The sequence below is a fragment of the Cheilinus undulatus genome, linkage group 9 (genome assembly GCF_018320785.1).
Source record: "Cheilinus undulatus linkage group 9, ASM1832078v1, whole genome shotgun sequence".
Classification (NCBI taxonomy): Eukaryota; Metazoa; Chordata; class Actinopteri; order Labriformes; family Labridae; genus Cheilinus; species Cheilinus undulatus.
The window spans coordinates 41,743,411-41,771,212 of NC_054873.1; the positions used below are offsets into that span (position 1 = coordinate 41,743,411).

The window sequence follows — 27,802 nt, forward strand, 5'->3', positions numbered from 1 at the left end:
GCTGAAGAAGCCCTGCAAGTAACATACACACCACTCATGCTAAAACGGAGGATTTATACTGTAGAAATAAATATGTTTACAGCCTGTTTGAAAAGGTGGCTGTGGTTGTGTAGGTCATGTCTAAGGGCACAAACTGTGTGAGTGGGGGTGTTTATAACTCATCTGTTTTGTTTTTAAGAAGGATATGACTACAAGCTCCTCTTTATCTGTTTTTATATTGACTACAAGTTCAAAAGTTAGTTGGAGACGTGTTTTAATATTGTGATCTCCATGGCTTCAAAAGGCGGCTTAAGTAAGCAAGGGGTTACATCACTCAGACTTCATCCGACATGAAGACTGAGTCTTTGGCTCAGTTAAATGTGTGTCCTACCCCTCCTATTAATGATTAAACAATAATAGAAAACACCGGTGGTATCCAGTAGTTTGGATTTATTTAGCAGCTGAGAGTTGTCTTTCATAAAATCCTGCTGGTGTGCTTTACTTCAGCACTTACAGCTAAACTTGGCTGGGAGCAGATCACTACAATTTTACTCAGAGTTTCAATGCCATAAGGGCAAACCCCTATCAAAATAATAAATATTCAAAGATATGAACAGTCTGAGTTTTAATTTCCTATAAAATGATAACTTATCATGTAGCAACTTTTGGCCATGTCTTAAAGTCCCAGTATGTGATTAAAAAAAAAACAACTTTATTTCAGGTCTTTGGTATGACAGGCCACTGTGCTATGAACCACCGGGCAAATTTCAATCATAATGAAAATCTCTTAGTATAGAAAATTAAGCTCCTCAATCATGAAATGAGGCAGTTATATCTGCTCTAGGATGCTGCTGGTGTGTTGAATGCACCAAAGCTGCACTCAGTCACAAGAAATATGATCCTCTTATATTTACAAAAAATGCTCCAACCTTACTGGGAAGTCATCTGTCTGCTATGCTGCTATTTTACAAATCTCTTTTTGAAGCTACCAGAGAAACAATCATATTTATGTCATGGCTGGCAGACAGATTAGAGTCTGAATTATGTGCAGTTATGTCACTCTCTTTGTTGTTAAATTGCAGCCAAAAACACTCCATTTCCTGATGTTGCTCTTCAAAATAAGCCTTCAGTTATGATTAGCATTAGAGGCTTTTATTGTGACAGACTAGGCAGGAACAGAACATGCCTATCAACAGATACTTTACTAAACATCAGCAGACAGACAGAAGTGACTGAACTGCAGCTGCTTTGAGAGAGACACAGCCACAGTCTGCTTCATTAATCATCCAGGGATAAAGATAAGTGGAATATGAAATAAAACACACCTACAGCAGGTAAGATGTTTGCTTCTGCTGCTCCTGGTTCAAGTGAAAAATAGACCAGCACTTCAGCAGTTAGTCTGCCCTCTGACCTTACAGTGCACTATGGCTAGAGTGCAGCTGCCTGGCTGTGTGCCAAAGAAGAGACAAAGTCCATGTTCTGTCCTAAATCTCTCTAATGATGCTGTTATTGATCCGTAGGCCACCTTGGCTAATAGATTTGGCAAATTAACCTCACAAAAAAAAAAAAAAAAAACACAACACTTAGCAGGCTATTTTTTTCAATAGAGGCAGTGAAATCAGCTAACATCAGACTGTATTGAGATAAGCTGCTTCGTGGTTTTATATCTTTGTAGCATTAGGGGGGTGGGTAGGTCCCTACAGGGCCCAGGGTGCTATATTTGGCCTGTCCAAATTAAACGAAGCCAATGGTCTAATGGTCTAAATCCAAAAATCAGTCACACATAGGTCTCAGTGTTTTCAGCAGCCTTATCCAGTACATCTAGTGTTTTAGACACACATTTTGGATTCACTTTACAGGGACTTCAAAAGTTTTGTAGTAAAATAAATAAAAATGAGAACAGAAAATGGCAGTCAATATTAAGATATCACCCGAAAAGAAAAGGTTTCAGAATTATCCAGAGGCAGACAGTTTTGTCTTTTAAATCCTGACGGATTAGCTTCTCACTTCTTATCCTCTAAAACTGGAACTTAGACACATGATAGATAGTGAATAGATCAGCCTGGGATTGGCTCCATTGTCCCCTATCCAGGCAGTTATCTGAGTATTTGATAGACTTACATATCGGGATTGGGCCAGTGCAGCCCTCCTGTAATTTTTAAATAACAAACATTTTTCTCTAGGTGTTTGATGAGCATATGGACCTCAAAAGTCTAATCTATATAGTCTAGATAAATGCACACTTTCTCAAAAATAATTTTGTTTTAGATTGTTCAACCTTTTTCTGGAAGGACATTGAATTTGAGACAGAGGAAGTGAAGATTAACAGGGTTAAGGTGTTGACCCAGTTTTGAACTTTTGAAATGAGTTAGAAGTCAGCTCAAAATCTTTATGGAACTGCAGGTTTGTTTTAAAACAGTTTTCTTTCTCATTTAGAAATCAGTGTTTGTCTCCCTGCACAAATAACTGTAACTGAATCATCATCCTCAGTTTGTTTCACCCATAGCTTTACTTAGATGGCCCATCTCTGCCCCATACAGTATAATTTGCAGTTTAAATGCATCCAGTCTCATCTTTCAACAATGAAGCCTGAATATTCATGCACAGATTTGCATGCTGATTTTCCTCAAACTGAAAACTGATTGGTTTCAAAGTGTAAGCTGCTAAATGCTGTTGAGAATTATTCCTTCTACCTTTCCTCAGCTGAAGACCTAAAACATGCAGGGATCAAAACATTCCTCGTTCATTAGTGGCTGTGTGTTTGCATGTGCATCTATGTGTGAGCAAGTGTGCACGTCTGTGTGTTCATTTGTGAAACTGCGTGTGTCGATGTGTCAAAGCAGCCTCACGACTTGTTCTCCCACTGAGTCCCTTCATGTGTGGTAATGTTGTGGGGGGAAACACAAAATAACAAGCGAAAAGAGGCAGAGGCAGGATGAAGAGATGGGGGATGGAAAGAGAGACAGTGTGTGAAAAGAAGGATGAGAAAATGAGAGGTGCTTTTGAGATGTAAATCAGCCTTTAGCTGAGCCCCAGTCACACGACAAGGCATTTAGAGCTACCTGTCATATGAATCAGCAGCTAACTTTCAACATGTAAGAATGTGTAGTGTTTCCATGTCTGGAGTGTCTATTTTGAGGCATGCTTATGTGACTTAGTAGTATAAAAACTTAGAACAGACTTCTGCACCACTTTTCTTGCATCTTCATTTTAACCATGTTTGGAGAGTTCATGGAGGAAGTCACAGCATTTTCAGTGTGCATCCATTTGAACTGAATACATCACACTGAATGAAGAGATAGCTCATAATGCATTCTTTGACAGATGTTGTAGTTTTGTTGCAGAGCATGCAGATTACTCTTCCAGTCTCATATATTTTCTTTCAACCCGTCCTCATAATTTCTCTTTATCATTTTTCATCAATGTGTCTAATATCTTCTCATGAAAAAACACATCATTTGACCTTTTTTGTGTATTTTTTTGTGTCTCTTCAGGTTGAGTTTGACTGCATTAACCCCAAGAAACAGAAGAAAAAGAAGAATTATAAAAACTCTGGAATCATCATAGTCAAATCATGCAAGGTTGGATGTATTCATCTTTTTTCATTTTTTTTTTAACTTATTTAATCATTTCTTTGTTTTTATTAAGTGCCTTGATTAATGATTGAGGAATATTTGTATAAACACACAGTAAGTAAATTCTTCTGCCAGGGCCTTACAGGGAAATCCTGGGCAACAAAACACACAGCAGATGGCAAATAATAATCGTATTCCATCAAGAGTTAGCAGCACAAATCATGAATGGAATAGATACAGTTGGCATCAAGGGGACCGTCCACAAAGTGTCACATCCGCTTCACACCGAGGAGGACAGTAGACCATTAACCCCAATACTGAAGGGCTGCTGTGTGGCCGTCTGCACTACAAATAAACTTTTAAATCAGAGCCGAGTAGGAGAGCAGTGTTACTGATGGTCGTCCTGCAGGAGGACAAACCGTGGGATTCAAAACCCAAACATGTCTGTTAGTAGTCAGCAGTCATTCTTGTAATTTCAATGTTATGCTCCCTTTATCCAAACAGTGTTAGATGTAGTCAAGAATGCCATAAGGGCTGGATTGATTGATATGATTTTAGGTTTAATTCATCTTACAACAGAGGAGGTGATTGCATCTCTTACCATGTGATTCAGCGAGCAGCAAAAGATAACTAGGGATGAATAAGAATGCATGTTTCTCATCCATTCTTTTATAACATATGGGCATCAATCCCTATTCTGATTAGAGTATTAATTAGCCAGTCAAACAATTGAAAATTTTCATCATGATTCATCTCAAGATTCTATGGTTGGTTGTGATTAATTCCCCTTTTGTCATAGTTTGAAATTCTACTTTTTGGCATTTAGAGCTGTTCTTGTTTCAGTTTTGATTTTTGGGCTGTCCTAAACTAAGGACAGTTGACTTCCTGTGTATGTACAGGACTACTTTTATTTTGAAAGAAAAAAGAAACTTTGGGTAGATTAAAGATCATGACATGCACTAAATCATGTTAAAAGGAATTTGTTATGGACTGAAAAGGGAAATACAATACAATAACTTTAACTTTATTTATCCCCGCAGGGAAATTCAGTTGTCTAGAGTCTCTCTCATCTGTTTATGGTAGAATTATAAAGTCTAATTGCTGATGGAATGAAAGATTTTCTAAATCTTTCTGTCCTACAGCGCAGGGATAGGAGCCATCCACCACCGTTGTTTCTTTGGTCATTTAGAGAGATATGAAGTGGATGATCCATGTTCCTCAGAATGGCCTCCACCTCATCCTCCAATCAGTTCAGCTTGATTCCGACCACAGAGCCAGCTTTTTTCACCAGTTTGTTCAGACGCATTGCAAATGAGACATATAGGAGCAGTGTTGGACTTTTTTTTCATATTTTCATAATATTTTAATGCACTAATATATGGGATGTCAGCATGAATGCATTATCACAATTAATTAAGTCCATAATTAAAGTATTATCCTTTGTCAATTAGTAGTGATGACCCGGTGTAGGACATTACCACTTGTCAGCATTTGCATCAGAGTTTAAATTCCATGTGTTTGCAGCGTTGCAGGGAAAAGGACTCCTTTCCCCAATGGGTACAGCAACAGACCAGCAGCTTTGACTTACAGCTCATGCTTCCTTACAGTGACTATAAAAAGTATTCACCCCTTGGATGTTATACCCTTTTATGGATTCTACAAATCAATCATGGTCAATATAATTTGGATTTTTTTGACCAGATAAAAATGAAACAAAAATTATGTCAAAGTGAAAACAGATTTGTACAAAGTAATGTTAGTCAAACACAAATATGTAATGTGAAATAAGTTATTAGATAAATATTCACCTCCTTTAAATTTAGTTCATCAGTATTCCTGCTACCATTACACTGCAAAGACAAAAGAACACTCCAAGCAACTCAGAGAAAAGATAATGGAAATGTATACATCAGGGGATGGATACAAAAAAAATCCAAGGCACTGAACATCCCCTGCAGTTCAGTTAAATCCTTTATCAAAAAATGGAGGAAATATGGCACTTGTGTAAACCTGCCTAGATCAGGCCGTCCTCACAAACTGAGTGTCCATGCAAGAAGGAGACTAGTGAGAGGCCACCAAGACACCTATGACTACTCTGAAGGGGTTACAAGCTTCAGCAGATGACATGAGATGAGACAGACTCTGAATACAACAACTGTTGGCTGGATTCTTCACCAGTCAAAAATGGTAGAGTGGCAAAAAAAGGACACTGCTGAAGAAAACTCAGATTAATTCCAGACAACAGTTTGCAGAAAGGCGACTCCATGGTCAAGAGGAAGAAAGTTTTTTGGTCTGATGAGGCTGAAACGGTGCTTTCTGGCCATCAGACAGGGGGCTGTTTGGTGATGTTTGGTGGACACCAACCACTGCATATCTCCACTAGCACACAATCCCCACTGTGAAGCACAGTGGTGGCAACATCATGCTGTGGGGATGCTTCTTGGCAGCCAGCTTTGGAAGGCTTGTAAAGGTAGTTGGCGAAATGAATGGCAGTCTATTATTTAATTACATATTTTATTTTATTGATATTACTTAGGTAGAAATGTAGAATTTTTTTTCACTTTGACATTTAAGAGTTTTTTGTATGTCTGTTACAGTGGCGCTGTTATGTTGACTGCCATGACAAGACAGACTTTTTCATCTACAATATATATAATTAATTTCAATTAATATTTGCACTGAAAGGACATTCCCGCAATATTTCCATTTGAAAATTATGAAATTAAGAAAAAAATTGTTTCTCCAGTAGCAGTATTTAAATCTCTGCTTTTAGTTTTTCTTATTTTATTTTTCACGGTTGAAGATTTAAGATGCTCTTTTATAATGGTTAGAAACCCAGAAAAAAGCTGGTCTGAGCTGATCTGTACAAATATGTTGTCTCTTTGAGGTGAATTACAATGAGTTTTATTGATAAAAGAGGAATAAGGGGAAAAAACACTAAATTGTCAAACAAATCACTCGGTCTCTCCTCTCGTCACCTCACAATGACCCATCTCAGAGAAACATTTGATGATGAAGCCATTGTGCTTCTCACCAGCTGACACACTTCTAACAGGGCGTTCATAACTCCTTCTGAATAACGAATTATTGCGGCAGCTTTGAACCCAAAAGAGGGCACACTGAGCTTGAACACTGGGTTTATAGATGCCTACTGGAAAGGCATTAAGACTGTGTGCATATGATGACAAGCTTTCATAATTGATTTTTTGCCTCCTTCATTTTTTTCATGCACGTAGTCACAAACAAGCCTCTCTACAGACAAGCACACACACAATTACACATGCAGCACATGCACAAAAGTGCTAATACAGTACAATAATTATATTTGCTGGCTGCCAACAGGGATTAGACTAATGACAGTAAAATTCATGCTAAATAATTATTGTAATTGGAGTGGAAATTGTGTTCAAACAAGGTAATGATTGGTGCTTATATGGTGGAATCTAGAATCAGGAAAAATGTTCAGTCGTTTCAAGATTTTCAAAAGAGGAGATTTGTTTTTACGATGCTGTGTGGACCAGACTGTTTACTATTTAGCTTCTCATGTTGAGATAGATATAAATTTAGCAGAATATGCTTGGGCAAACAGGACAGGGCTCATATTCAAATAAAATGGCCTGTGTTTCAATTCAGATAACTGTACAATGGCTGTAAAGTTAATATCAACCTAGTGATTTCATTGATTTAATCAAATGTCAAGTGATCAATAAGAGTCATACAAAAAAAATTATGATCAGTTTTGAGCATTCTTATCCTCTTTTTCTCAGTAGATCAGCTTGTAGTTAATCTTAGCTTGCATTATGTCATATTTTTATGTATAAATTCTCACTTTTCTGTCACTCTTGTGTCTGTAGATAACAAGAGACTACACCTTTCTGGATTATATACTGGGTGGCTGCCAGCTCATGTTTACAGTGAGTATGACACATACATGGCTTTTTTTATTCTGCCTCTGCATAGTGTGGTAATGAGCTACTTGTTTATGCATGCTTTGCTCTTGAAAAACAGGCAGAAAACAGTCAGATTTGCTATTTTCATCTCCTGGGGTTTGGGTTAGATCATCATCATTGAAGGGAAAACTGTGCGGGAGAGGGACAGGGGGTACTGAGAGAGTAGGTCAAGAAGGTTTTTAAAAGCATTTATTGTGGTTACTTTTAAATTTTTAAAGGGGAGGGTAAAAGGAGACCAGTGTAAACCTGTGATTAGATAGATGTTTCTAAACAGTTGAAAAATGACTGATTAAGACTGAGGTGTGATGATAAAAGGAGACACTGAAACACAAAGAGACATGGGTGTTTTCTGAATGGATGCTTGGTTTGAAATGCCCCTAACCCTCCAATTTACAATAATCTATTCCAGACAGTGTTAATTTTGGCAGCTATTTTTAATGTTAGTCTTAGTCTTAGTCTTTAGATGAACTGTCTTTTAGTTTTAGTCACATTTTAGTCATTTCTACCCTTTTTAATTTGAGTCTAGTTTTAGTCAATGAAAACTCAAAAAAACATTTTAGTCTAGTTTTAGTCCATGAAAAGTCCTCACATTTTAGTCTTTTCTTTTAGTCCAAGCATTTATTTTCTTGTATGAATCTGGTACCAAATCATGGAAGTGTGTTCTATACACTCTGCTTAACCTGGGGTCTCTGCTTTCTACAGCTGAGAAGCAGAATAGCTACAGATGTATTGTTTTTTTGACATCATCAGTAACAGTGGAGAAATATCAAAGATTTTGAATGTCTGACGGAAACAACATTAGATTTTAGGATTCTTAAAGAAAACTAAACTTACTTTTTGTCAGCTGTAGTCATCACAGATCTATTTTTGTTAGTTTTAGTCAAGTTTTTGACATGGAGAGAAAGGCTGTTGGCAAACATTTTTAGTCAACAAAATTAAAACTGATTCCAAATTACTTTTCAAAGCAATTACATCTAACATTGCAATTGTAAATCAGTAGATTCAAAGCTGATCTAACAGTTCAATCACTTTTAACAGGGAGAATGGCATCTATTCACAGAGAGCCCTAGTTGCCTGCTTTTAGCACTATATACCTTTGGCAGCAAGCCATGGTTCTCTTGCAAGAAATGCATACAGTTTTACTGCAGTAGTTCACATAACCAGCCCTCAGCTAAAAGGAAGCCAGTCAACCTGTTTCTGTAAAAGAAAAAGATAAAGAGATAAAGAGGGAGGAAACAAGCAAGGAGCTGGACCAAAGTAAATATTGGACTGGCTTTAGCACATTAGCAAGAGCCTCTTTAAACAGTAGCCCCTAAATCTGACACCGATATGAAGGGTGAGTAAGGCACAGGCAGACAGTTTGTAAACAGAGGGCTGTAGATGCTAGCAGAGTCATATTTGTGCAAAATCGAGGATTATTACTTTATTTTGTTAATGGATAAGATTAATATGGTTTGATGTCTTTGCCAGCTTCATCATCCTCTGCTTGTTACCAAAAGCATGATGTGAAGGGGGAGTCAAAACAGCACTGTGTTTTATGACAGTTGCACTCAGACACCTTGCGTAGGCACCAAATTACATCAACCAGATATCATATGCTTTAAACTCCCAGTTGGTTTATGGCTCATTAACCAAATATTGATATGCTGTAATGAAAAAGTAATCACTTTGGAGACAGATTATCTGATAAATGATATGGATTGTGTTATTTTTTGTTTGCTTGGTTGATAGAATTAACTCATATATTTACGCATGAATATATGTACAATCTTGAATGTCTGAAGCTGAAGCTGTGGATGCACTCAAATAACCAGACAACATCTGACTAAACCTGTTTGAGATTGAGAATTCTTTAGCTTTACCCTTGCATATCATTGGGCCAAAACCTTGTATCTCCAGAATCACCACATACAGTATCAGGGTATGAGAAAAATGCTGTATTTTTTTCAACTGATTTAACACAGAATGGTCATAGTTAGACTTTTTTGACAGTTTATATTGCTTAAAAATTTGTTAAAATCCACTGACACAGGTCGACCAACAGCACTTATGAAAAGAAAACTAAAATCATGAAAAAAGGAGATATGAGGTTTAGGCCCAACACCCGTGATACGTTGAATAACAGGACAACCTTGATGCTGCATCAACTGTAAAACTTTCCTCTGACTTTGCTGCTCTCATGAAAACATTTCTCCACAGAAGTGTCCATTGTAGCGCGGTGTACGTTGCACCCGTCCCCCTCTTGTTCCTGTTGAAGGTATTGTTGTGATTGTGTGAAGTATTTTTCTGGCTCAAGGTCTCGGTCGAGTTAAATATAGTTGTGCAGAGGTGACCTCACAGGGGTTGTTGTGCGGACTTGCTGTCAGTGTAAGAGGATGTGTTCTTTGTGTTTCCTGAGGGCAGGGAGCTGCTGGATCTTCAGCTTTAATTCAGGACAGTGTGGAGCACACACTAACACAGACAATGACAGGCTTTACTGTCAGCTAGTTATTTTCACAATGAAATAAGGCTTTAAAGCAGAGAGCATAGTGGTGTTGCCATAGTAACACATTTTGCTGTTAATGGTGATGTTTGCACCTTTATGAACTAAAGAGGGAGAAACATTTCTACAAGCACATAAAAGAAAGCACATAACCAATCAATATTATGCATGTTAACTCATCTGTCTGAGTGCATTAATGAGGATAAATTCATCATCATTTACATATTTTCTGTTTAATAATTATTTCTGAGGAAGAGCATGTTGATAACCGTTTTCTTTGAAAATATCAAATGCATCTATCATGAGTGTTGTTTCAGCCAAAGTAGGTTTAAAAAAGGCTTCATTACCCACTGTACACTGCTGGCTCAGCCACAAACAGGCAGTCACAGTTAGGTACCAGCTGGTGAACACAGTGAAACATTCAGAAGACAGAATGCCAAATATCAGCCTCAGGCAGTGGAAGTGTCAAAAACAAGAGCTGAAAGAAAGTGAAGGACTGAATAACATTACTAAAAGGTTAAAAAAAACAACTATAAATAAAAGGTAATATTTAATGTATTTGTTCTGTGCCTGCCCTTTAGAGGGATCTTTCACTAATTTTGAGGTCGGTTTGTGTGAAGTACTTGCCAGTTAGGGCTGGGTATTTCCGCCAGCCTTGCGGTACAATATGTTACCTGATATAGAGGCTACAATACGATACAAGTGAGGATTAAACCGCAATACTAACACAGCAGCTTACTGAAGCCCTTATCAGCGTGGCTGTTCCGCTCTTGCCTTTACAAATAAAGCATTAAGTGCTGTTTATGATCTCCTGATCAGAAGTTGTATTGGCAAGGTGCACATGATGATATATTCCCATATCAATTTTTTGAGCACAGGCCTATTGGCGGCAGTAGTGGTATTATCCTCCAGAGATTTCAGTGTGCCTTGCCCAGTTAAGGGGATCTTGCTTGGGGCACCAGCCAGAAAGTTGCAGCTGCTCAACAGGTAGTGTTTGGTAAACAGTGTTGTCTCTATCGTATGCCCCATATATCAAAAATATTTGGAGGGAGTTATTTTTCACCCAGAGAGACTTTGTGTTTGGTTCGATTTTACAATAGAATCTTCAATTTTGTGCTTTTCCACCACAGTATATTGTCATCTTGTGATCAGCTGTTTGAATCATTGGACTTGACAGAGGCAACAACAAACTACAACAAGTTCTTTCAGCTCTGTTTTCTGTTTCAATTTTCAATTCACTTATGATGCAGCTTGTCAACATTTGATACCATCCATATAAAAATATTCACTGAAAAGTGCTGAATGTCCAGAAACAAATGCATTTATTATTATAACAGATGCTCAGGAGAGAAATGACTCTTTGTAAAACCACAGGAAACTGATGCACATTGTTTAAACTGACATTTTGCAGGGTTTACCAGCAATATTTCCATCTATCCATTTTCTGTACCGGTTATCCTTGAAGCTGGAGCCTATCCCAGCTGTCATGGCAGGGTACACCCCAGACTGGTCGCTAGTCAGTCGCAGGGCTGTCTTACAGAGACAGACGATCAGGCATGCTCACAGTAACTCACAATGGCCAATTAAGAGTCACCAATCAACCTAATGAGCATGTCTTTGGTAGTGGGAGGAAGCTGGAGTACCCAGAGAGAACCCACGCATGCGCAGGGAGAACATGCAAACTCCGTACAGAAAGGCCTCGACCAGGAAGCGATTGTTTATTTTATTTACTTTGAGTTTTCTCCAATGCAGGACCAGTAGGCTGTATGATTTTTTTCTGTCTTTAGCTGAATAATTTTCAGCTTTTCCTCTTTCTTATCTCATACCCAACTGACATTTTTTAAGACATTTCTGTGATTTATTATTATTGGTTTATATTCGTAGTAGAAGGAGGGAGAGATCATCAATGAGTGATGGCCTTTAAAGTGACACGCTTCCCAGGTTTTAGGTGAGTCCTTTTGTCTCTGTTTCGGACATGTCTCTTAAAAACCATTTAAAACCAGAGTGGGGCTTTTGGCTCATCCAGTTGAGATGTGCTTTAGAGTGTGGGCATCAGTACTGTCTATATCCAGTCTGCTCTCTTCAGATGACTCTGGTGAATGAGAAACACTCCTCTGTCATCAGTCAACAGTCAAGGGCTTCGGTAAAAGGCTGGACAGCTCTTATCTGTGGAAACATTGAGTATGAATCTTGCAGCTAAAATGAAAAAATAGCAAATATAGCATGAAAAATAGATGGCCGTAGATATTTTAGTCAGGTCTTCACTAGGGGCTTTGCTTGTTTGTAATGAGCACATATTTATTGCAATGTGAACGTCTGCTGTTCTAATGGTGGCAGGATGAGCAAATTCAGGGTGGAAACTCTTAAATCCTCACTGCTCCCCTCCTAATCTTTTGCCTTTTGTCACAGACCTGCAGCTCTGTCACTGATGCACTCATACTTGCACATGTACACCTAATACTGTCTTAACACAGATACTTCCTCTCTCCTGCTTACAAACTCATTTGCATTCACACATGTGAACACAAACATATAATGCCTTCTAACTCTCACTCTCTCGCTCCTCCACTATGACAGATTTACATGCAAAACAGCAAAACCATGACTTTGGCACACAAATGCACACATGCAATTCCAAACACAGTATCTTCCTCACACAGACATTCATCACACTGAGCTCATCATTATAACACACACTGCAGAAACTTCAAACATACACCTTCACTCCTGACACACTAACGGATCTGAATATGCTCATGCACACATAATCTCACACAATGCTCATTCACTGATGATATCTTCTGCTCACACACACTTACACAGCTCTAACATACAGTAAACTCACACACATTTGTAAATGTTGTGTAAGAAAAACTCCCACACAGAAACACACACTCATGCAGAAAGAGCTGTTCTGTAGTGTTCAATCAGACTTAGTATGGCTCTAATCCTAATCTCCAGGAAGAGAAAGTCTCTCCTCAGGCTGTGGAAGCTGGAGGCACGAGCAGCATGTCTCTGTTACACACTCTGACACAAAGATGCAGCCCGTTACTGCTGATAGGCTGTTTGTGAAACAGCTGAATTACACTATTATTCATATCTTAGGCTTGATATCTCTCTATGTAGAGCGTTCTTCTGTCCCTGTGGACTCAAGAGGAAAACAAACTTTAATGAATGAGAGTACAGACAAGCTCCTTTACTGCTCTAAACAGAAATACAAAAGCATGAGAGGGGACCCTGATCTGTGTCTAGGGTTTGGGGGCGTGTTCCCCTGGAGAAAAATTTGGACATTTTGAAGTTAAATGCATCAGTCTTCTGTACTTTAAGAGCTAAATAAAGAAGCAAGATCTCTAAAAAATTGTGTTCTCTTTAATGTTGTGCTCTTGTGGTAAATAAATCAAAGGTGTACTGTAATTATTTGATTGGCAGATTCCAATTTACATAGTTTTTCAGGATTGACCTAACAATAAAGATTTTGGATAAGATTTTCTTTCCTTAACAAATTTCTTCGAACATCAGAAAAGATAATTTTTATTTTGTATTTAATGGATTTTGATTTTTTATGATCATAAGAAAATATTGACTATCAATGTTTTATTTAAAAAATAGATATTAAAAACTGCAGTAGGTCACTTTCTTGCTTACTTTAAGACCTTAGATGATATGTGAATTTAATTTCTGTAGTAAGTTCACATTCTACAGAGCAGTAGTTGGTCATTATTAACACTCTGATCCTCCCCCCTTGTTACTATAACCCAAGACTTAATAATTTCACAGGAACAGACATTTTTGACAGCGGTTTCCTCTAACTGAAAAAAATCAACAAAAAACTAAAATGAACACCTGTTTTACGCTGCTAACATTAAAAATGGTTTACCTTGCTGCCTCTTTCCTCTGCCTCAGTGAGTAAATGGTATTTGTGGCTGCAAACCGTTATAAAACAATTTTAAATTTGCTATAAGTACTGAAAGATGTTTCCTGTAAAATGACACATCTGATTAAAACTCAGTCTTCCTAATCACATGCTCACAAGCTGAGGTTTTTTTCACTTAAGATGAGAATAATAAGATGATATTTGTTGATGAGATTGAATCGACATTGCCTACAGCACTACCCAGCCTGTGCATGCATGAGAGAGACACAGTGAGATCGTGTGAAACCATGCAGATCAGCAGATCCTAAATGAATATAAGGTGAAGAAGAAAAAGTGCAGGGAAAATTCTGTGTTTTACCTAAAGTGCTTCAAAGCTTCGTCTCCATTAAGCAATGCGTGTATGAACCTCAGGAGGGGAGCGAAGCGTTCGTCCTCACACACTCTGGAGCTGTTCTCACAGCTGCACACAACTATGCAGATAAAAATTAGACCATGACAGGTCAAGGTCAAGGTGCCATGGTCAAGGTAATTGATGGGAAACACTAGTTGCAGTGCTCGAGTATGGTCTTGGTCTTGAGACCAGTCTCAAGATCACATTTTGATGTCTTGGTCTTGTCTCAGACTCAAGAGCATTTTTACTTGATCTTGTCTCAGTCTTGGACTGGCTGGACTTGGGATTTTGCGTCTGAACCAGTCGAGACCAGCACTGATCTGCTATTCTTTGACTTCATTAATAAGGAGAAGCCCTTAATAAAACAACAAATAGCTACACCTGCAAGAACTTGGACATCAGTCCATCTTATTTCTAGTCAGGAATACCTCTGAACACTTACTTTAGGCCTCTTTCACCTGACAAATCTAGGTAAACATCTCATTTTCAGATATTTAAGATAATCCTGGACTTGTCAGTGGCTTTTAAATACTAGAAGGATTTATTTTTTTTAAAGAAGTTAGTTGAAAAAATGTGTTAAGATTTTAGATTTTTGCATGTTGTGCTTTGAAAGAGTTGCAGACACCTTGTTTTTATCAGTCAGATTTATTAAAAAGAAAACTAAAATTGAAGAGAGAATGCTCTTTAACTGTTAAACCTTGTCATTTTTTTTTAAATGGATTTTTATGGTCTTGGTCGTGACTCGCTCTCAACTTGTCTCGCTCTCGGTCTTGACTCGCTCCCAACCCCCAAAAATCTTGGTCTTGTCTTGGTCTCAGTGCACTCTGATCTCGGGCAAGTCTTGGTCTCTGATAGTGTGGTCTTAAGTACAACACCAGGAAACACTGTGAGGGTTTGCATTGGTAGACCTTTATCAACTCATCTTAATTTCCAATTATTTGTTGTTGCTTTTATTAAACCAATCCATAATTTTCCCTTCTTCATCACTCTCTTTTTCACTTACTTTCTCTTTCTATTTAACAAAGCCAAAAGGAGAGGCACCAGAAGAGAATCTAGTTTGAGAGGGAAAATTAGATAAATAGATAAAATTAATGTAAAATGAAAATAAAATAAAATAGAATTACAAATAGTTATCATAAGGAAATAATATTAAATGTACTTTTCTTTAAAGTAAAGGGACCAATCTTACATGCAAACCATGGAGAGAAGCTTTGGATTTTCCAGTCAGTGCTCCAACTGTACCCTATGGTCTTAGGCTTTGGGTAATTATCCTCTTGGAGGTCTTCCAGGCCAGTCAACAGGGAGGAGACCTCAGGGTAGATCCAGACCATGCTAGAGGGATTTACTTGCACTGAGAATGCCCCGAAATCTCTAGGAGGGTTTTGGGGAGAGGGATGCCTGGTCATCCTGCTTAGCCTGCTGCTTCTGTGACTTGGTCTTTGATAAGCAGAAGTAAGTGGATGGAGATACATTTTTGTAACCCTGCAAATTTCATGTCCTTCATCGGGCTGATCATCTTGCAGAGCTCCAGCCTGAAACGAGTGTGCCAGGTCTGAAAAAGTCCTGATCAGGTCATTGTTTGAAGAGAGCAGACGGTATCAATGGGCAGGGTTTAGTTGTACTCGAGCCAGGTGGTAGTGGCTGCCGCTGGTGTAGCAATTAGCTAGGATTTGCTATAATATAGTGGCAGTTTATCAGAACTGGACTACATTTCTTTGTTAAAAGAGGAGCAAAGAACTGTGCTGAAAGCTTTAATGGGGGAAAAGATGCTTTTACTCTGCTCTCAACCAGCTTCAGCCCGAGTTTGCGATAATTATGGTTGGGGTTTAGCTGTAGTGCAAGCCAGTAACAATGATTGCCCTCTGAGAATTTTTTTAAAAGTCCTGCTCTTCCTTAACACTTTGGCTATTGGTTCACCTGGAGTTTCCTGGATGAATCAATTGCCCCTTGAGGGATTAATGAAGTCGTTGAATTTAATGTGAAATATACAGTATGTGAATTGGATATATGAAACAGTCTATTTGGCGTCAGGTTAAAATGTCTGGACCTGGACCACTCACATGTAGGACAACAGCCTCTCTGCATAGAGCACCAGGTCCAGACATGATCACTAGGCAGATGGCGCCTTTGAAATGTATGAATTAAACACTTATTCACAACATTAGAAAAATGAGCTAAAGACAGCAACAGCTGTTTAGACTAAATGTATTTTCAAACTGTAATATTACTGATTAACATGATATGATCAGCAGTTTTTGTTTCCAGCGATTTTTTCCCCCTCAGATTTAACTGTTTCACCTTATCTAGTGTGCATCCTTTTCTGATTACAGTGCGGTGTGTATTATCACTAAAGACAGCACTGTCAAAACAAGCGATCCATCATTCAGTATCTCATTCTGTAGTGTATTTGTTTTTTGTTGTGCTACTAAATATACTATAGTAAAATCAGTGTTAGGGTTTGATTTTAAGTAATACTGCACGCACTTCAAAAGTACTTTTGTTTAGAGATATTGATTGGAGTATTCTACAATCGCTACTTGTCTTTATAGATCCTGCAAGACTGTTATGTGTATGTATTTGTGTGCTCCCTCGGTCTCATGCCTTTATACAGACATTAAAGGGGCATTTCTCTATGTTAACTAGGTAAAACAGACACAAACATACTTATCACAAGGAACTCGTAATTATTATTTCAAGAACATAGCTTCAAGCAAGTAGGCAATTTAAGAACACCTTCATGAATCTGGTGCAAAAGAACCAAATCACTGATTAATTGGCACCAATCAAGTTTATTCAAACAAGATAACCGTTGAGGATCATCTCATTGTTCAGCTACATGGTCAATTATGAAGAAATAAAAGCTACATATGCAGACAAAGGTCTCAGTCTCTGTTTTTAAAAAGACTGAGTCATATTGAAGTCATCTCACTGGAGTTTGTGATGGCTCTTGTTGGTTAAGTGGTTTAAAATAACCGCTTTGATGGACTCTTCAGCTGACAGCACTGGCAGTGGCCCAGCAGGACAGCTGCTCTGTTTATCACTGAGATTTTTATAACTGAATAACAGCAGGATGCACACTCGTGGTGTTTTTACCTCACAGATGTGGCCCTTAGCTGAGAAATGGGAAAGGAAGTAGTGGGGGTTGGTGTCACTGACTATATATTAAAATGGACAGTGCTTTTCTTTTTCTTTCTATTGTACTGGATTGAAGCTTGGGTATTTCCATAAAAGACAATTAAATAGCCTATGTTAACTTCCAGAAGGTATTCAACTCAGTGAGCAAGGATGCCGTCTGGAGGATTCTGGAGCTCTGCAGGATCCCATTATCCCTTGTCCAGCTGATGTCTACCCTACACCCAATACCCTACCCTAGAGTGCTGTGAAGTGTGATGGATCCACCTCTGACTTCTTCCCAGTTTGATTCTGGGGTAAGTCAGGGGTGTGACTCTTCAGTACCTGTATGGACTGGATAATGGGGTGGGTAACAGGGGTGCGGAGTGAGGAGGATGAACTGTTGGGCCAACACAAAGATCCAGGCTTTTGGGGACGCCTTCGGTGCTGCCTGTGTCTGTGAATGGTGAGTCTGGGGAGTGTAGAGTAGTTCACCTACCTTGGTAGTGAAGTCCATCAGTCTGCTGACTGCAAGGCTGTGATCAACCGCAGACTTGGATTCATGTGGTCTTCCTCCTGGTCTTAGTATACTCCTGTGAGGCCTTGATACTGACTGATGTCCAGAGATGCTGGGTGGACTTCTTAGTGTTGACTTCATTTTGGCACATTTTTGGTCCAATGCTAACGTGCTCAGTAGAGCAGGGATGGGAAGGGTCAGCCACTGGATAAGGGGGCTCCAGCTAAACTCCTTCAGGGGCCTGGCAGGCTTCCCAGGCCTGATCGAGCGCACTGCATCCTGGGTCCCCAGGACTTGGTGGCTGTGAGGATACCCGGAGAGATGGGGCACAAGCCTGGCATAGACCTGGATGATGGCCAACACAAGGATGGAGCAGTCCGCTGTAAAGTTTCAAACCAGTATATACTCCCATACCTGACCTTTCCGGACCCTAAAATAAGAAGCTGATGTTGGAGCCAAGACATCCTCAGTAGGAAGTCAGATGCTTGAACTGCAGAATTGACGGGTGGTAAAACTGTCAACAACAACACGACATAATTTGAAGGTCTACTGTTGTTGGATGGATGAACTCATCGCCACTCAGGGAAAATGAAATCACAAGTTTCTTTTATACATTTCTGAGGGATGTAATCTATCACAGAGGACACACCAGACAGCCTATTTAACCCTTTGCTTTTCACTCTCCAAGTTATCAACCTTTCAGAATGATACACCATGACATCCATAAGGGCATTACACTCAGTAGGAGGTAGGTGTATGATTTAAGCTGTAACCTGAGCCTGCTCTGTTAGAAGAGCATGGATTACATCATGAGTCAGAGCTTAGATTCAAACAGCTATATTTGATTGTGAGTATAGCTGGTGTAACAAATATCTGGACCTGGCTACATCCTTGTCAACCCCTTGAGCCATCATCTCCAACAACAAGCTGTAGATGTAGACATAGTCACGTGTTCACCCTGTAGCAAGAGTAGTATGCTCTACAAGTATTTTTACATAGACTGAATGTTATTTAAGGACTGGCACACATAATGACAAACATACAAATACACAGCTGAATCCCAGATCTGTCACACTGCATCTCTGTGTCCATCACTCCTGCTGCCCCTGCTGCTCTCTCTTCTTTCTCCCTCTTAACTCATTTACTCCATTTGTGTTTACATACACTATCTACCACCTTTGCTTCCTCATCCCACTCCTCTATTTTCTCTTTCCTCTGCCATTGTCCTGTTTTACCACTACATTTTTATAACCACTGAATGAAGATGCTCTACAGCGTATTTAATCTGATAGAACGGAGGCGGAGTTTCTTGGTTCTTGTCAGCACACAAACCATTATTCTCCGCCTGAGGAAAAGCTTGTCACTCTTAATCTCATATTATGTTTGGCTTTGTGTCTCTGAATGTGTGTGCTTCATGCTTTTGTGCTGGAATACTTAGGGTGCATATTTGAATCAGGATTCATACATATTGTGGTCAGCTTTCTAAAACATATTCGTTTGTGTTTCTTGAGTTTGAGTGCATCTATTTTTAGTCACTGGAATGCTACTTTACTTTGTATTTTCTAGAATAAAGAAAAACACTTTGTCATTCTCTCTTGGACTTTTAAAGTCAAATAAATGAAGTTTATTTAATTTTTTACAAAAAAAAAAAAAAAAGAAAAGAAAAACCTACCACCTCCATGAGGTAAGCTATTGCCAGAAGGTGAAGATACAGTGAGTGGTCAAAGTAGAAGGGCTGGGCTGGTTTTTTTTATGGTAGTTTGACTGGTAGAAATACTATTTCTTTATAGTTGAGGTGCAAGTTTATTAGATTTGAACTGATGCTTATAAAGAGCTTTGTCCTCAAAGATCAGTTCACTCTCCAACAGAAGAGTAGGGTGATGTCAGATTTGACAAAAAATAGACTAAAAAGGATTTTTTTTTTTTTTTTTTTTTTTTTTTTGGCTAAAGCAACATACAGTTTAAAAAGTGAAGGGGGTCTAAATACTTTCTGAATGCACTGTAGTGAGGTTTCTCCTGTCAATACACATTTAAACAAGAAAAATCTACCTGCTGCACAGCTAATGCATGAACTGTCTTCACTGGTCAGATGTGCATCTTTATTTTTTTGTGTCCTGCAGCCTGTTTTCTTCATTTTTGATCAACTAATTATTTCAAAACAAAATGCAATTGAGACCTGCTTTTATTTTACAAAATGTTGCACAACTCGGGGCTTGTTAAAGAGACCGTGCCTTCTGTTGGATCGGCTTTTATTCAAGGTGTAAATAAGAGTTCTGTAGCACCACTGTAGGTTCATAGATGACCTAGTCTGTATTTTCTTTGTGTTTCTATAGGTCGGTATAGACTTCACAGCATCCAATGGGAACCCTCGAGAACCATCATCTCTCCACTACATCAACCCGCTAGGCAGCAACGAGTATCTCTCGGCCATTTTAGCTGTGGGACAAATCATACAGGACTATGATACGTAAGTATAACAGCCCCTTTGTGTTCTACATTCAATATGGAATCCTCTGTCTGTCCTCTGCATTCGTTTTATCCATATTCCTGCGTGTGCTCTAGAAGCTTACAGATATGGACCAAATGTTGCAATACCAGTAAAAATGACAGGTACAGGCACATGTGGAGTAGTGTAACTGGCAGTTGAAGACAAACAAACAAAACATGAAAATGTCTGAACTTTTTTCTGTAAAGATTGTGTTTTTTTATTATACACTTAAATATAAATGATGTGAACTCTCCAGGGTACAGGGGGACAACCAAAACAGAACAGCTGGCTAGAGATTGATCCGTAGTAAAAGGAAAGGAGACTTCTGTGTGAGACCATGCTCTCCTATGGATGTATTTTTAAAGTCCATCCCATCGTAACAGATAAGCAAAAGTTTACGGTTGTTGACAGTTTTTATCTTTTAAAACATGATATGTTTATAATAAAGTTATATGTCATATCCCATATTATATGTAAAACTCCTTTCATGCTGCAGCCCTCTGAGCAGTAGTATTATCATTATCGCTCAGGTCTACAGTAAAGTTTGGGTACTTTCACACTTAGATTGTTTGAAGAATTGCCCCTGAAACAAGGAAGTGTCCCCTCTTTGTTTGGGTATATGTGAACAGTTGAGCTCTGTTTCTGAACAAAACAAGCAGCCCAAGATCCGTTGGAAAGGGTAGTCATGGCTCATTTTCATGTGAACCCTGGAGCAGCTCATTTGCAGTGAGAGCGCAATCAAGCCAACAAAAAGAACAAATCACTGGTTGTCTCATCACTCACCAGCAGCAAATAATGTAAAATGGAGCAACAGTAGGAGTGGCGATATGCCTAAAAGGCAATTTTGATTTCAACTGATAATAAAATAATAGTTATCATTTGCAATCCAACAGTCTTCACTCAAATTTTGGTGCTGGGGCATTTATTAGCATAACAATGGTAGCACTCACCATATAATCAGCAGAACATCAGAGGGCTCGACAACATGAACTGGCCCAACAACTTCAGATTGAGATAAAATAGATCAGGTGCCAGATAAGTAAACATGTCTGGAGAAGCGGGCCCCTGGACCGTCCTTTGATTAAGCTTGGCCCTGGATATGTAACAGGACTGCCCTCGCCCCTGTGGTTAGCCACTGGGAGAAACATATTTTCATAACCTAATCTTCCCCCATAACCAAACTTAGAGTAGAGCCCCTCTGTTTCTGGTGGATAGGGGTTCAAGACTTGGTGAAAAGTTCATTAAAAACACTTCAAGATGAAGAGGTTTAGGTTGCTCTGAGACGTTTGATTCTTCCAAGGACTAAGGTCACATTAACTTATAGTAGTAAAATTCATATTACATTCATATTTTTATGTGTCTTGCCCACAAGACAAGCATACTTCCTGTTTTTGTGACAAGCCATTTTGCAGTGTAATTTCATTTTTCCCCTCCAGCTCTCTGCTTGTTTCTCTGAATGTTTTTCACAGTGTTTCTATATAAAAAAGATAACAAGATTTCTTCCACTGTCTAAATCCAGCTTGTCGAATTGTGTCGAAAAAAAAAAGGTTTAACTAACGTTCCAATCTGTTGTCATGGTTTCCTCCTTAGCGACAAAATGTTTCCTGCCCTAGGATTTGGAGCTCAACTCCCACCAGACTGGAAGGTGTGCGTTTCTTTGTTGGTGATCTTGTTATTGGTTTGTTTGTGTGTATGTGAGTGTCTGTGTTTGAAAGCTTGATACAGATATGTGTGATTTGTTTATGAATGTGTGAGTGGAAAGACTAAAGAGAATTAGAGAGAAGAGGGGTGGGGGGTGGTCTTATGCAAAATAACAGGGTAAGTGGTCTGTATGATACATGCATTTTAAACACACAATCGTGCACACAAAGATAAAACTGTAAGCATTATACATGCATATTCAGATGATTACGCAACTGTCAACCCATCTGTGTTGCCATGGCACTGAGCTGATGAAAAGGACAAAGGAGAGAGAGCAGTACACAGACAGAGAGAGAGAGAAAGGGTAGGAGGGAGAAGGTGTGGGAGAAATGGACAATATTTCTCAACATTTTAATAATGGGTGATTACCAATTTAAGGGTTTGTGTTTCTTGTCTCCTCAGGTGTCGCATGAATTCGCCATAAACTTTAATCCCACCAACCCCTTCTGTTCAGGTGAGTTATTATCCAGTAACTAAGGCAGATTCAAAGATGCTCCTGCAAAATTTGAATATATACAAAATCTTCCTTTTTAACATAACCTTTCAATTTGACCTTTATTTTAACCAGGGAAACCTTATTGAGATTAAGATGTTTTTTTTTTTTTCAAGACTAGGGCTGGATATTGTGACTAGTAGCCTGACTGGATTCATTTCTGATTCACAAGGTCCCAATTTAGTACATGATTGATTCGACAGAGACGCAAGGGTGGCATATACAGATTTGTTCACTCTGTGACCCTCTTTCAAGGTGCAGCGTTTTGGGCTTCCAAAAACTCGGATACTGTGTGGATGAAACGCAGTACAATAAAAATCTTTTTTAGATGCTTCTAAACTTGTCTCTGTGAGGATGGTTAGTTTACGTGTAGATACAGAAGACCATCCGACACATTGGTACAACAAACAAATCAAAGTGAGGGCTTTAAAGTTAGCGATGAACCTCCAAGCTCCTTAATACACAGAGTTTGGAGAGTGCAAGCTCTGAAATGAGGCGAGCATGTGCAAAACATCTCCAACACCAACATAAAAGTTCCAGCAACCAGGCTCCTCTTAGAGAAGAAAGACAGGACTTAAAGTCTGCCCCATTGTAACAGAAATAAAAAGCCCAGTTTCAGTTTTAAACTTCAAACCTGCTGAATGTGAGGAGCTGCTTTGATTTTTCTGTTGTTGTATTTCACGCACTAATTGTTATTGCCTGATCTGGGAAGGTCAAAGTCATTCATAAAGTATGCTGAGGGATGTGTTTCCTCCTGATGTAGTTGTACATTTTGCCATGCAAATTTATGCATTTATTCATTATTTGTAATGTTCAGGACTGTAGATATGTTGAATAATTTCAGCAGCTCACATCACTTTAAGATAACTTTATACTTCTACACACAACAAACTTTAAACCAAAAGTTCACGCAGACATGGCCAATGACCAATTTATAGTTTAGACTCAACATGCACCTGTTTATTCAGGTGATAAGCATGCACAGATATCACACTCAATACACTTATAGGAGCCTAAATACAGTAAAAGTCTGTTTACAGAGAATCCATGGTCTGCAGTGTTGTGTACACACTACACATGTAGAAAAAAAAAAAACAGGTGGAACATGATGTGCATGTTTGACATCCCAGCTCCTATTGAGCAAAGTCTCATGATGATTTATCCGTCTCTATACACACATTTGTTCATAAAAGTGCACTCAACAATGCATTATAAATCAAACATTCAAACTCGAGCCATAAATCTGCTTGTTGTTGTTGTTGTTGTTGTTGTTGTTGTTGTTGTTGTTGTGTAGTGCTTCTCCATGTGCTGTAATGAACCATGAATGGATGACAGCATAAACACAATAGAAAAAGGAAGACTTGCCTTAAAGGCATTTATTGCTCACCTCTGGGTTATTACTAACCTCTGGCACCAGAGAAATATGTTTGTCCACAGAAACACACACCATCTATAAGACTGTAAAAGCTAATACCGCTGATTAGCTTGATGAATTCTGAGATTGTTTATGGACCAAAATGTAGCTACTTGAAAACTAATATCCAATCTGTCTTCCTCAATAATAACTAAAGCAAAATGCTCCGTTATTAACTATTGTGTGTGTGTGAAATGGACAAACATACATTCCCTCAGCATAGCAATAAGGAGCTGAAGCTTTGCCTGTTCTGGATGCCTCACTGACATGCTGACTTGTTTTCTGTTTGTATCTCTATTCTGTTCATAATAGCCTCAGCTGCAAACACTGCTGCTTATCTTCACTTAAAGGTTGTTTCTCTTTGTGGCCTGGACCCCCATACTCTGCCCACAGGCTGCATTAACAGATAGGAAACCAAGCTGTTTCTTTCACTATGAAACATTTATTTGCATCTATCTTTTAAAATAGGACTGTTCTGCCGTTGCAACAGCAGTAGTTCACCACTACTGCTTGACTGACTTAGACAGAGATCAATAACAAGTGGAATATTTTCTCTAGTTCTGGAGTAAACATTGAGTTTTAAAAACACAAAGTCAGTGTGACACTAAAGGGAAAAAAACACATAAATTGCAACACAGGGGTGTTCTTCAGTAGTAAAAGAAAGCAGCATAGTAAGAATGACATGACATCTCTTGTGTAACATGACAGCAGATGATGATTCTCACTTTCTGTGTTATTCCATAATCTGAGAAAATAGCACCTTTACACTTAGCCTACACTGCTACTCAGGATCAGTGAATTATTATGATATTTATATTGCATATTTTTTTATCAGTTATGTAAAAAAGGTTTAATGCACATCCAACAGGCTCGGCATTATGTATATACTAATCAGCATTATACACCCGCAGTATGACTCCCAGTGATGCAAGTTACAGTGTAGCTCTTGGTTTTTTGAGAGGCTATTATGCACCAATTGAGAAAATCACAATTCAGCCATTGCAGATGCCAATGCCATTATGAGTGCTGAAAGCAACACCAATTATTTTTTTCTTTACTTATTTTTGGTGCAAGATTCCCTCTGTGCCAGCATTCTCTTGTGTGTTTGACCATGACAACAAATCCGAGTTCGTCCACAGGGGACTTCATCTGCAAGATAAAAAAACTCATTATCAGTAGTTAGGCGTACAAGCCATACTATTTGCTGATCGCTGATGTTTGTCAGCAGGACAGATATTTGCCAGTACTGATGTTAAACAGATATATCTGTGCATGTGAGTAGCTTTTGTCATGGAGAGGTGAGATCCTACTGCGCTGGGCTCAATAAATCTGAATCAAACAATCCTAGCACATAGCCTAACTTTGAAACAGAGACACCCACTCTTATTGGAGGCAGGGCTTGTGCGTCAGTACTCTTTTAGGTCTGCCTGTTTCTGTCTATGAAGTCAGAGCAGAACACACAAGACCAGGATGGAATCTATGTTGTCACAATCCAATAATAACATCAGACCAGCCCAGACTGATGACTGATGACTGATGACACACATTTCATCTGTGCATGGATGTAACACTCCTGGTGTATCAGTTAAATTAGTAAACCTGGAATAGACAGAAAGAGTCTTTGCAAATGACCATTTGTTTTATTACTCATTTTGTTACATATAAAAGATAGACATTTAAAACAAAACTAAGCTAAAAGATACAAAAGAAAAAAGTCCCCAGTTTTCACAATCACTTTTTAAACTGCAATACCAATCTAATTTGATCATTTCTATAGGTTTAAATATTGATTTCTTAAACAGAATTATGCATCTCATATAGTTTGATGGGCCTCTTTGTCTCTTTGCAGTGAAAATAACACACCATAATGATGTGGAGAATTGTGGACTTTTCAGTGTGTCTTTAAAGGGGACATATTATAAAAAAATCCCTTTTTCAGGCTTTTCTAACAAAAATAGGTGCTCAAATAGTTTGTGCACTTTTTCTGTGAGTTGGCATCACTGCAGACTTAGTGTGAGGGAATTACCCATAGTTCATTGCATTGTGACGTATGACAGGGATTCTCGGGGGATGCCCGCCAGTAAACGCCACAAAAGTGAAAAGAGCGGAATTGTAAACAAAAAACATGGAAGGTGCAAAAAGGGGTGGACTTTGCAAGAAAGTATTTTTTCCTGTAAATATATTATATAAAACAGCCTTCATCCACTGGGAAAATGGGTCTATAGGTGAGGCACGCTTGTTTTTAATGTTCGTTTTAAGCTCTGCGAGGTGCCGACTGTCACCAAAAACCTAAGGGCTGTCCCATTCCTGTTTCTACCACTTCAAGCCCTTGCAGCCTCATGCACTCAATCACTTTCAGTGAAGTCATTCAGGACTCAGGGTTTAGGGAGGACTTTGAGATTCGGCCAATGTAACATCAGGAGTACCACATCCATTTCCTGAAAGGGGTGTGGTCAGGGGTGGAGTCACACAGCTCATTAGCATTTAAAGCCACAGAAACTGCTCGTTCTAAACAGGGCTGAAACAGAGGGCTTTTTAGACATGCAAAAATCCAACACTAGTGTTTTTCAGCAACAAACTTCACAGGCATGTTTTGAGGACCTCTGAGGAACAATATAAACTTGTCTTAAAAGGGTAAAATATGTCCCCTTTAAACTTTCTGCAGCTGTGTTGACTGTCACCGCTCCTACCAGTCATAAATCTTGTATCCTTGTTGCATTGATTTTTGAGGATATGCACAGTCAACATGTCAGACGGGTGCAAGTACAGTCATGTGCATAAGTTTTAGGCATGTAAGGCGCTAAGGATTCAGGGGTGAGAGGCATCTTGCTGTCGACTTCTCTGGTGGGGCGTTTTGGGCTCATGTGTTGCAGACCTCTACAATTGGGTGACCTCAACTGTGGGATGGGAATTGACATACTAGCCCTTATTGGGTTAGTTGGGTTAGTTATTGTTTAACCTGGATCATTTGATAGTTTGCCACACTCTTTTTTTTAACGGTAAATTTGAAAAGATTTAACCTTTTACTTATCACCAATTTTTCTGATCAGAGAGTATGCACACCATTTGAAAGTTTTCATTTAAATTTCTTATTGCAGCATTATATAATTTCAAATGTGTTTTAGAGAATTACAAAAGGTTTTTACCAACTGCTGAGAGCACAACTGCGTGGTCTGTAGTGAAGCTGTGCAACTTGTGTTTTATTCTGACGGAGGCAGAAGGTTACTGCGTGTTAAATAAGAACATTTATCATCAGATCTCTGATGAAGACCTTTTTCAAAATATAAACCCCTGTGTGCTTCCTGAAAATAGATGAACAGCTTGTCTTTATTCAAACATCTGCCCCCATGTATGACCTTCGTTTTAAGGTTAGCAAATGAACTGTTTCCATATAAACTACATGAGAGAGATTACAGCTCATCTTTTTTTTGGAAGAATAAACCACAGCCTCCAGTGCTCGGATAAAAGAGTTCAATCAAATACAAAAAAAAAACAGAGAAGTGCAGTCACGCAGTGTTCCTGCTACATTAAACATTTTTATGTAGGAGTTGCACAAAGCAATCATCCAGCACAAAGAGAATCAAATGTTTATTCTGAAGCATTGATAAGCTGCAATTTAGACACTCTCGATCGAGGGTTCTGAAGGTCGGCTTCCTTTATTCAGTTGAGATGATAAAGAGGAAAGCACATCTTTATTCAGGAATAAAAATGAAAACAAGCAGCTGTGTTTAAGATGAACTGTTGACTTTGCAGTTCCGTTTAAGAAACAGAGACATACAGGTCGCTGGAACAGAAGGCTCATGTTCAAGAAATTAAACCTGTCTGGG

At 38.8% G+C, this 27,802-nt stretch overlaps 1 protein-coding gene across 2 annotated transcripts in view; it reads left to right on the top strand.

Annotated features, from left to right (window-relative positions):
• cpne2 (copine II) overlaps positions 1-27,802 on the top strand; it is a 73,630-nt gene that overhangs the window by 33,247 nt on the left and 12,581 nt on the right. For both annotated transcript variants that reach the window (XR_005992351.1, XM_041795595.1), the window contains exons 9-13: positions 3,474-3,560; positions 7,409-7,468; positions 20,213-20,346; positions 21,958-22,012; positions 22,471-22,522. Coding sequence is in view for 1 of the 2 variants with exons in the window: in XM_041795595.1 (XP_041651529.1) it covers positions 3,474-3,560; positions 7,409-7,468; positions 20,213-20,346; positions 21,958-22,012; positions 22,471-22,522 (388 nt within the window). In the remaining variant the exon portion in view is untranslated. The remainder of the gene's footprint in view (positions 1-3,473; positions 3,561-7,408; positions 7,469-20,212; positions 20,347-21,957; positions 22,013-22,470; positions 22,523-27,802) is intronic.